The sequence below is a fragment of the Trachymyrmex septentrionalis genome, unplaced genomic scaffold, assembly GCF_001594115.1.
Source record: "Trachymyrmex septentrionalis isolate Tsep2-gDNA-1 unplaced genomic scaffold, Tsep1.0 scaffold32, whole genome shotgun sequence".
Lineage (NCBI taxonomy): Eukaryota > Metazoa > Arthropoda > Insecta > Hymenoptera > Formicidae > Trachymyrmex > Trachymyrmex septentrionalis.
In genome coordinates, this window is record NW_017305485.1 from 1,643,738 (window position 1) to 1,655,563 (window position 11,826).

Below are 11,826 nucleotides of genomic sequence, written 5' to 3' on the forward strand. Positions count from 1 at the left end.
AACCGTTAATTAGATTATTTAATTATTATTTTTTTAAGTAAATTTTAAGACGAATATATTTTTACTTTTGTTAGGACTGTAAAGAAATATGTATTAAGATTTAGTAAATTTTCTTTCAGTGCGTTAATTTCTTTTTTCATTAAATTCTGAATTGCGGAAATATCAGAAAGAGATTGATTAAACTCTTTCATTATAAATAACTGGCGACTGTTATTGATACTGTAAAGTGAGTGATAACAGAAATTATCGACAAGTTCAACGTATACTTCACGTATACTTTCTAAAAGTTTGAAAACACTTTTTAAAAATTGACGTAGAATTGATGTTTGGGATTACTTACTTCAAATATCTTTTTTATATCAATGTGTTTTTTAATAATAATTCTTCAGAGTCAATAGCAATTATTGAATCTACCCAAGCAGAACAACAAGTCAAAATGTCGAAATGACTTCAAGATGATCGTTAAAAGTCATTTTTTAATCATTTCCGATTCATTTTAGTGTCATTTTGACATTATCGTTACTTGTCGTTCTGCTTGAGTAAAAAATTATTAGTTAAAAAAACATTTTTTTTCTTGTTAAGGATATTTCAACAAGCAATCCGAAATGTTACGTGAATGACAATAAGAACACACGGATCTTTTTAAAGAATAGGATTTGCTTCATTGAAAGTAATTTTATTCTAACACATATACGTATTTCTTTATCTGTATTTTTGGGTATTTTCGTAATTGGAGAAAAAAATTTCGTAACCAGAGAAAACATTGAAAAAGGAGACAGCTTTCTATTTATCTTTCAACGGTTGGAAGCGAATTAAATGCATGAATTGTATAAAAGATTCTTGCAGTAATCCAAATACTCAGGAAAAGACGTAAAAGGCATTTGAAGGATTCCCAAATCTTTCAGACGTCTAAAAATCCTTTTTGCTACGTTCTTTACGGTCTTTTATATTCCCTGAGTTAGTCAAATTCGTCGTAATTGCAAACTAGACGAAATACGCGTGAATATACAGCATTAAGATAGGATCCTAAGCTAAGCATGCGAGCACGAACAAGCATGAATAAATAATCTTAGCGAAATAGCTGTAGACCGTACCGATCGCACTCATTGGAGTAAACTGTTTATACGTGTTCGTTCGCGCACGTCTCGCTCAGTCTAGATTCGGCTTAGCGCACGATATTCGAGAGGCGAATAAGTAATCTCGCGTTTTCGTAGGAAGCCGTTCTCGGGCGACGCTCATCGCGACGCGCATAGAAGTGGGGAAAAAGATTGGGACGGCATCGAGACGCCTCTCCCTCTTAGCGCCGCTTCCAGTTGCCAAGTGCATCTTCGATCGATCCCGTGACACACAACTCTGGCCGCGCTCCAACTACCGAAATTGACATTCCTGTCTCCCGCTCGCGCTACCGCGTTGCGTTTTTACATTCGGCCGGAGACAACCCGACGAGACATCAAACGATTGCATCGGCCGGTTTTACCACCATCCGGCGCGCAGGGTTAAAATATACTCGTATATCCCGATAAGAACATCGATAAATAGCGTGGACGAGATGAACAGAGACGCGACGCGACGCGACACGATTATACGATGCACGGGGTGTGTTCGTGAAATGAATACTGACTAAATTTTTGCAAATACAAGCTCGTAGTCGTCGAAAGTAGATAAGAAAAGTTTTCTGCGAAATGTGATGCATAAAGACGCTTCATTAACTATTTCGATGAACAGGAATGAACGAATGAATATCCAATGAATGCAGAAATTGCTATTTCTTGTCGGTGATGAAATATTAATCTAGAAAAAGGAAGGATAAAAGAAAGAGTAATAGAGATGACTTAATTTTACAAAATGTAGACCCGTCTCACATAGCACTAAATAATTTTGATTACAGAAATTAAACTTCAACATAAAAGTGTCGTATAAAAATATTAGAATATCACTGCGGCGTTTTGCATAATAACTCTAGTTGCCGTTTTATTGTTTAATTAACTGTGTGATTGGTTCAATATATTATAGAAATTTAGCTGCATATGTTTCGTGAATTCTACGTATATATATTCGACTCGAATGAAATGCATGGAGAAGGAAAGTCCGCACTTCTACGAACATTGCGATTATTATCGCGTAACGCGAATTTATTATCGGAAAATATACGTAAGCAGACTGTGATGAATTTGTAGGTATTTAAAACAAATTTGCTCTTTACATTTAGCGGATTATTCGATTGAAGTTAAAATGAGTATTTTGATATTATTTTACATTACGTTACATATTTTAATATTATCCCTGTCGGTGTAACATGAACATCAATTCCATTGCAATTTATAATACGTTTTAAAAACAGGAAATAATGTTTAAATTCTGTAATTCACTGTAATGAAAATCGCACCATCCATGAACTTATTTTTGTAGGCACGAAAATAGGCTGCTTTTACGAAAAATACAACATTTCTTCAATTTTCACTCGCGCAATAAAAATTGTCTCTTTTTCTTTGCATCGATAGATAATATTTAATATTTTTAATATTGTATCCGACGTCAACGTTATTTAACGTCAATGTTATTTAATTTTATAAGGAAAAGGAGTGACAAATAGCTATGCTGCAAATCCTTGTGTGTAACAAGTGTTTTGATATACATATATGTTTGATTTAGTTTTTTGTAACAAAAAATAATACTATATACACATTTAAAGTGTAAATCCATTTTCTTGCGCAGTGTATAGTGTGTTATTTTAATGAAAAACTAAATCACACTCATATATGGAGGCACTTATTTCACTGGAAATCCAAATGTGGAAAAAGTGACTTCGATATATGTGTGTGATTAGTTTTCCCTGTAAAAATAACACACTGCACCGCATACAGAAATGGATTTACACATTTAAACGTGCAGTATAGTGTCATTTTTACACAAAAAAATAAATCACACACATATGTTGAAGTCACTTTTTACACACTTGGATTTGTAGTGTACACATTTGGATTTGCAGTATATAAAGCTATTAGATGCGCTCTATCTAACAACAGCGATGCTGCGAACAGCGTGAAGTTCTACGTGCAGAAATAAATCGCGATCGTCGCTGTTTCCTTTGTTACGAGATGCTTTATTCGCATCTCGCTCGTCATTCTAGCAGCAATCTTTCCTCGACCATTACGCATCCAGTCAAACCCCGGTGAGAGCGTTTGTATCTCCGGCGTTTGTGTCTCCAAAAACCGTGTGGATTGCAGCGTGCGGAATAAAGAGTCATGCATCGTGCTTTCGCTGTAAAAGCTTGTCCGAAGCTTTTAACGGAGATTTAAAAAGAGATTCACAACGCGAGTACGCGTATCTTTCTCGCGTAACGTTACGTACACTCGCGACTATAATATAAATTATCTTTGTGCGCGTCATTTATGAATAATTCAACTTTCTTCATGAATCTCGAATTAATTTGACAATTTCCACAAATAATCGAGCGATTAAAGTCACGATCAAGGATCGATATCGCTCGGCATTGAAATTAATTTTGCTATGAATTCAAACATTCAGATATTCATCAATGAATATGGCCGATTATAATTTAATTTTTTTTTTTTAATATTTAAAATTGATTTTATAAATTTTAAAGACGCGTAATATATGTAATTTAAATATTGGAAGCAATTTTTTCGGATAGCTCTCGGAAAATTTTAGATAGTATTATTAATAAAATATTGATGTGTCATCATCTGCGTTTTCTCGAAATTGTTAAACAATTATAAAAAAGCAAACAATAATAAAACATTAAAGAAAAGTGGTTAGTTGCTGCTATCAGATAACAGTAAATGACAACTGGAACTTATGGCAACTTGCTACTCCACATTCTTGAAATCCTCGTCGAATAACGTGTATGGTAAAACAAAAAAAAATAATATCTAGTCAAAGAAAAGTAGTTTTAATTTCGCTATAAAGTGGAGGCAGGTGGCAGGTGATATTTATTTCGCGATTTGCGTGGTCAATGTTTCAGACAAGGAGAAGCCTGGGGAGACGAAGGAATTGCTCAAATACGACACTCACGGTTCTATTACCATCATGCCTACGGCGGATGATAATGGGATGGATTACACCTGCGAGGCCAGCCACCCGGCAATTCCCATAGATAGGCCTATGCGGGCTACCATTACACTTTCCGTTTTCTGTAAGTATTGTATTATATTTGTTACAAAAACATGTACCCGCGTCATCACTTATGTCATGACGCCGTTACCTTAATATATTGTCGTGAAAAACGTATAGCGAGCGTTATACGAAATTAGAGTTCGTATAAGCATTATCGAGTCGAGTTTCATTTCAAATTCTGCTATCTTTAAGGATGTATTAGATGCATTATCTGTCTGCAAAAAATAGAATTGAAAATTTATACTTTCCGTATACAAATGAATATTATGTGCGCAAAATTTGCTCATTTTATTTTAATTATCTTTTTGAAAGACATGTCTATTTCTTATTAATGCAATTTTTTAATTCAGATTCTAAATCATCGCGAAATTTTTTATATTACTTTTATATAACTACAATATAGAAAAATCTGTAATTTTTTTCATTTCGTTAAAAATATCCGTGTAATACATCCTTAACTTTACAATGCTTTATTTGTGCCGGAAAATAACGCGAATTCTACTTATACGCGAATAAATGCTTTCTATTATAAAATAGAATAATAAGAGGTTAACTTTGACAATTTAAATAATATGCTATAATATATGTCGCGGTAATAGTAAAATTATTTAGCGTTCGCCAACAAATGAAATTCATGTAACAAGTTAGGTTGAATTTATTACGCAATATAATCCTCAGAACGAATGGCAATTTGCCAAATGTATGTACAGAAAGTTTAAATGCGCGATACGGACGGAAGTATATGTCGAGCTCTTCTCAAATCTTGCATACGCGTCGTCACTTTAAGTGATTTGAGCTGAGAATGACTTTCGTTCCCAATTATCCGGATTATGTTTTCAAATGAGTTTCGTTAGCACGACGCCTTCTTTCTGTACAACGGCGTAACGTCGGCGCGGCGTCTGTTTTGCAGATCCACCTGGTCCACCGTACATAGAGGGCTACACCGAGGGTGAGACTGTGCAACGCGGTCAAAATGTGGAGCTCGCCTGTCGATCACGCGGCGGAAATCCGCAGGCGGAAATTGTCTGGTACAGGAACGACGAGAAGGTCACGGCGGCCCATCGCAGAGGCCCAGGCGTCAGCGAGAACGTGTACTCGTTCATCGCCCGAGCGGAGGACGACAAGGCTCGCTACAGATGCGAGGTCTCCAACATCATGAGTGTGCAACCCATGAAAGTACACGTCGATCTCACCGTACTGTGTAAGTGTGCGCGCCTACGATAATTGCGCGCGATTAGGTAGCGGTGCAAACGCATTGCAAATTACATTTCGAGAAACGCTCGGAGAAACCCTCCGTTCCCTGCATTCATTCCCTGTGCGTTACACCCATCCTTCATATAATTGCATGTTATTATCGTCTCTTATATTAATCGGACTAATGGACTTTTAATTTTTTAATACATTTAATACTTTTAATACATTTAATAATGCTAATATATACTAATCCCTATGTAATTGTATGTTATCATCCTTTTTGTATTAATATGATGAATAACGCAAAATATCTTAATTTAATTTATCCACAATAATGTTCGATAATTTTATTTATATGGCTTAATGAATTAATAATTTTCGAGGATGATTTAATTGACATAAAATTAACCTCAGATGCTAATTTCAAAAAGTGGGTAATAAAAAGAATGGAAAAATATGGATTTTTTTATTGCTCTTCTCTGTTCTTGAATTTCTTGTAGAATGCGTATTTCTCGCGAGTAATACTTGAGACGTATTTAAGGTGTTAGAATATTAACGTTGCCTGGTACCTGTCTGTGGCACTCACCATTACTTTGCCGCAAAGCATAGTATTGCACAACTAAGGTTGCACAGCGTATGGACGATCTCTTGCCGACGGAACAGCCGCATAAATAATTCCGCTTCTCTATTTTCGCCGAGGCTACGTTCGCGTTACCGAAATTGAAATTTTGCTAACTTTATGTTCGCGTGATATATGCGATAAAGCTAGAAAATACCACGGCTCTGGCTTATCGTACATTTACGATTAAGGGTAAACGGTTCGTCGACAGTCCTATTACAGATATTGACAGCCTGTTGGTAAACTTTATATTTCATTTTTTTTTACGGCCAGCTTGAAAAATGAAAATTGACGACAGCAAGCGATATTAATTTTTCAAATGTAGCTTGGTGGCTTTCGGTTCCCGGGAATTTGCTTAGCAGGATATCAAGATCACTAAAATTCGAATCTAAATCTTCGATGCTATTCTAGGTGGCATACCCGGCTTTCTTTTTTCAATGCTTTTCTAATTCTTTTTCTATTGATTATAATCTTATTGTGGATAAAGATGCATACATTTACTTGATATCGTTAGATTCCTTAATATCTAGCGTTCTGATCGAAAAAAAAATTCTTTACAATGTATATATGCATCTTAAAAATCTGTAAAAAAAAATATTGTCTCAGCCACAGGATCTTTATAAAGTGTTCATTTTTATGCAAGTTTTTCATGAAAATCGAATTAAGTTAGGTATGCTATACTCAAGTGTATCGTTCCCACAGCGTAGCTTCGAAGAGTTAATAATTTAAGTTGTCTTTCGTTATTTTTCTTTTGGCATTTTCCGTTTTTTTTTTATCTTTTACATACGTACTATCTAAATTCCTTAGTGAAATTCATTTTGAAGAATTTAGAGAGCATATATTCACTGAATATTTATTCTGCTTTTGCTCCAAATTAATTAAGTATTTATATCTACATTGAGAAAAGTATCTGTTGAAAAATAGACGAATCGGAAGATTCTGATTATATCAATTCCAGTTGTCTCAACTAGAACAGTATTAGATTTAACCAGAAAGTTCTGATTCGTTTATTTTCAACCAGAATTCCAATTAATCCAACCAGACATTTTTCTAACGTATCTATCCATTTTTTTTTTATTTTTTTATACCATTCCCACCGTGAGTTTTTATGAACCGTTCAGATCAACCAATTCGAATTTTTTCACACGCTTACTTTTATATAATTCTACAGTCGCGCCTGCCGGAGTAACCATCACCGGTCCGACCGAAGCGAAGGCGGACGACCAGGTGCTCATTACTTGCACGACGGAGAACTCGAATCCGCCCGCGGATATAAAGTGGACGGTGGACGGGCATAATTTCGAGAGCAACGCCTCGAAGACGGAGCTGGCACCGAACGGTGGCTGGATCACCAGCTCGAACGTGACGTTCAGCATTAATCGCAAGAGCCGCAGCATCGTCGTCATCTGCCACGCTTCCAACGCCAAGCTCACGGAGAATGTGGTCGGCACGCACACCATCAACGTGATATGTGAGCATTCCTCTTCTCTATCATACAATTTCGCCAGGCATTCGGTACAAGCGCATCGCGCGGGCACATTGCAGTTGTAACGAGACACCGCTCTTCTCGCCCGCGGCGAAAATCTAATTTCCGTCCCGCGTCAAAGACTCGTATACTGGATACACCGAAATACTACTGCACGAGATATTTTACGGAAGGACCTTCCAATTGCCAATTGTCGATATTAAATTTTTTAGCGGCCGCGCGTCAGATAAATCCTCGTTAAGATAAAAATGAGGTAGGATTAACGTAATTAAAACGAAAAATGAAATTCAGTTCATTATTTACGCTCTTCGCTTCATTTACGAATGCAATTAATCCTCTTCATGGATATATTCTCGTTAAAGAGGAACCGACATTTAATATATTTTTAATTAAAACGTAAACAACATATTAGTATAATATAAAATAACGTTATATGAAGATTTATTTCTTCTCTTAACTTCTGATTAAAAATGCTCTTTGCCGCAGATAATATAATATACAATTCCTGTGCGTATAATAAAGTGAGCAAAGCTGTGTCCCCAAGATAAGTTAAAATGATCATTCCTAAAATGAAACATTATAACGCGTGCAAATAGCCCTTCTCAAGCTGTCGGAAAAATCTTTTTATAATGATCAATTTGTAACACATGTTTAGAAAATTGGAATAACGATATTATTGTTGTTGTTTCCCGTTGACATCTTCACGGCACGCGATGACAAATTAATCGACCACGCCACTGTTATCCGGAGTCCCAAAACACGCATACGCACACTATTTTGTGAATCGGATGGTCAGAATTCATTTAACATATTCGACATTACGTCATGTTGCGCGCATGATACACTCTCGCAATAATACAACCGTAATCGACCGACATTAATTTCCGCCATAAATAAATAATCCTTGTATAATCAACTGCGTTTTCAGTTTGTAATTACATGCATTAAAATTATTCGCTGTCTGAATATACTAAACAATTAGTGGCCTCCAATCAATACCGCGCTCGGCAATCCGAGACTATAACGAATGCCACTCGTGTCCAATAGCGTAACTGAATTCAACAAATAATCCTTACAAATTATCATAAGCCTTTTACCGAATGTTCAGTGAACAGTGAGATGAAGTCGACAAACGAGGCGAAGACGAACGATAAACGCGCGTATTGTAGCGTGACAAAAATGTTCGAGTGCTTTTCTATTACACGTACGTTCCTGGTGTAAAAAATTTTTATATCGTATAAATTCTTTTTTCACTTACATTCGCATTTTGGCTTTCGATAAAAGTACTTTTAAATCGTGCACGAGTATATATGTATATAATATCACTGAGAAAAATGTCTGATTGGAATTAATTGGAATTCTGATGGAAAATGAATAAATCAGAATTTTTTGATTAAATCTACTAGAATTCTGGTTGAGATAAGGAATTCTGAATGGTACAATCAAAATCTTTTGATTCGTCCATTTTCAATCAGAGACGTTTTTCTCAGCGTAGCAAATATTAGAGATGCATAATGTGTGAATATTCAAACGGTAATTAACCGGTTATGATTGAACTTATTTAATTTTGTAGATCCACCTTCTAAATTAACCGTCACCGGATACGAAGAGGGCACGACGATAGTTGCTGGAACAGTGTTGAAGCTCATGTGCACCGCTACGGCGGGTAATCCATTGGCCACGTTAACATGGTACAAAAACGACCGCAAGGTACATGAACTTGTACAAAGGATCGTCGTAAATCTAGTAGTGGCGGATTATCACATAAACTCAAAATACATGAAACTGTAAATGCAAAACTCCTCATTTCTTCCAGTTTCAAATATTTTACCAATTATCGAAGACATGATGACGGAAGTAATTAATCTATTAATTTAATGGATTATCTCTCCAATCCCAAATACGTTTGTTTTTCTTGCGACTGAAGCTTAATTTTAAATTTGGACAACAATCTTACATCTGGAGATTAAAACTCCTCGCAGTGTATTGAACAGAAATCTTAAAACTCCGCTTTTTAAAGTTTTAATAATTGCACAAAATAATGAAAATTAATTCTTCTTGCGACCTTTTCTCAAATAAGAATTGAAAGAATTTCGGGGAAGAACAATGAAAATCGATAATTCGAATAATAAGAATTATTCATTTTTAAATCTGATAATTTATATAGATTTTTTTCTGTACTTTTGTAGTTTTCTAATTTTCGCAAGCATCTCGATCTCTAAATCAACTTTGAGATCCGCCACTGCGGATACAGATAGATTACGTTAACATTGTCTTATAATGCAGGTACTCGGCACAGTGAGACAGCGAAATCATGCTGTCTCGAGCGAGCTGGCGATACTCGTCAACGCGTCCGACAACAATGCCCACGTGCGATGCGAGGCGACGAATTCCGCCACCGAGATCCCCCTGCTCAACGTTCTCGTGCTAAAAGTCTATTGTAAGATATGACTCATCCCGCGTATATTCATTATCAGAAGCCTTTTGTGTGTTTTTATCGTGGGGGGGGGGGGGTCACTCTAGATCGAGTGAGAGACGTTAAGTTTCTCCAGTAAGAAAAGCTAGCACATAGAAGTGATTGAACGACGTTATAATTACTCACTTTTTCTTCACGTCGCGAGTAGCGAATCTCGGCGCAACGATATTTTAAACCGTTGACTTTTTCAACCCCTCCAGTTCCGCCCGAGAGGGTGAAGATTAACCGCGAGCCCCAGGATTTTCACGCCGGCCAGGAGGGACGCCTAATCTGCGAATCGAGCAGCAGCAATCCCGCCGCCGAAATGTCGTGGTGGAAGAATGGGATACCGGTACCCGGCACCAGAAACAGCACCAAGCCCGGATTACACGGCGGCTACCTCTCGTCCGTCGAGCTCACGCTAGATTTAACCGAGGACATGAACGGCGAAGTGTACACCTGCGAGGCCAAGAACGCCGAATTGGGGAGATCTAGCCACGACGCTACGACACTGGATGTGCTATGTGAGTGTAGACCCTAAGTAGATCGCTCTTAACGACATAATCTGTACACCTGCGAAGATCAGCATTCATGCACGATCGTGTCCGACTATACGAGTAGTGCGAGTGCATTCAACCCGGAAATCTCTGCAGAGCGCAAATGCACGGTAGTATCCCTTTCTATCTCCCTGGATATATTGGATTCCGCTCTGGTATAAATTTATTTGCATTTTATTCACGATACCTCGTTTGTACAATAACAACGGCGTAAAATAACAATCAATCGAAGCGCAAATGAGTGTAAAAGAATGCATAGATGAAATTGTGGAGGGAGAACAATTAATCTGCTATTTATTTTTATAAGCTTGTTATAAAAACATATTAAAAATACACTGATACGCACGTCATATTAAAAAATATTAAATATATAAGTATATAGATAATAAATAGATATGTAAATTTAACAGCCTTTCCATCCTTTTTAAAATTGTAATCTCGTTGCTCGAATAACAATGTATGGATTGTTTAAATTTTTTAATTGCATGATTATATCCAGAAAATGGAAAAAGTAAAATTATATAACTAACATTCGAAGCTTTGTATAAACGAAAAAAATGAAGCTATACAGTTTTATTAAATAGTAATTTTAAAAAGATTTATTTACATTTTTTTTTTCGCGATATTATATGTGCTTATTTGAAAATTATATCAAACTATATATATATATATTCGTTCTTTTAATATCTTGCTTAATTATGAAAATAAAATACCATAACGAACTTGTTTTTTTATTCCTCAGACAAGCCGATATTCTCACCACTGGACCCTTACGAATTAACCGGCCTGGAAGGAGAGCCTTTTGTAATTTCCGTATCGGCAAGAGGCAATCCGAACACGACGGAATACACGTGGACAAGGGATGGTCTACCGTTGGGTAGTAGCGGTAAGAGAATAACAGCACACGGTTCTACGCTAAATATCACGAGATTGGATCGTCATGATGCCGGTACATATATATGCGAAGCGCTGAACAAGGAAGGAACCACCTTTTACCAGCTAAATTTGACCGTGCAGTGTAAGTGAACAATATCACTGCGTCAGTTTGCAAATAAATTTTATTACAATATCATCACGATTAATTTTGTGCTAAAAGAAATTAGCAGTATTTGATATTTTAAAAAATTGTATTGACTTTAATATCTATTTGTACATAATTGAAGTCTATCTCTCACATGATTTTCTATCTCTAAGTTTTTGCTGAATTTTATATAATTATTTTAATCTTTCTTTAATATCTCTATAATATCTTTTTCCCTTTCTTTCTCTTATAATTATTTTTTCAGATATCGAGTGATCCTAAAAAATTTTTTTATATTATTCTCGCTAATATATATAATATCGGATCCTATTTTATTTATTATGAATTATATATATA

At 36.0% G+C, this 11,826-nt stretch overlaps 1 protein-coding gene across 6 annotated transcripts in view; it reads left to right on the plus strand.

Annotated features, from left to right (window-relative positions):
- The window catches only part of LOC108749978 (nephrin-like), a 320,122-nt gene that overhangs the window by 295,966 nt on the left and 12,330 nt on the right, over positions 1-11,826 (plus strand). For all 6 annotated transcript variants that reach the window (XM_018489096.1, XM_018489101.1, XM_018489103.1 and 3 more), the window contains exons 5-11: positions 3,986-4,156; positions 5,048-5,338; positions 7,122-7,421; positions 9,010-9,146; positions 9,723-9,876; positions 10,113-10,415; positions 11,191-11,466. In XM_018489096.1, the coding sequence (XP_018344598.1) occupies positions 3,986-4,156; positions 5,048-5,338; positions 7,122-7,421; positions 9,010-9,146; positions 9,723-9,876; positions 10,113-10,415; positions 11,191-11,466 (1,632 nt within the window). The remainder of the gene's footprint in view (positions 1-3,985; positions 4,157-5,047; positions 5,339-7,121; positions 7,422-9,009; positions 9,147-9,722; positions 9,877-10,112; positions 10,416-11,190; positions 11,467-11,826) is intronic.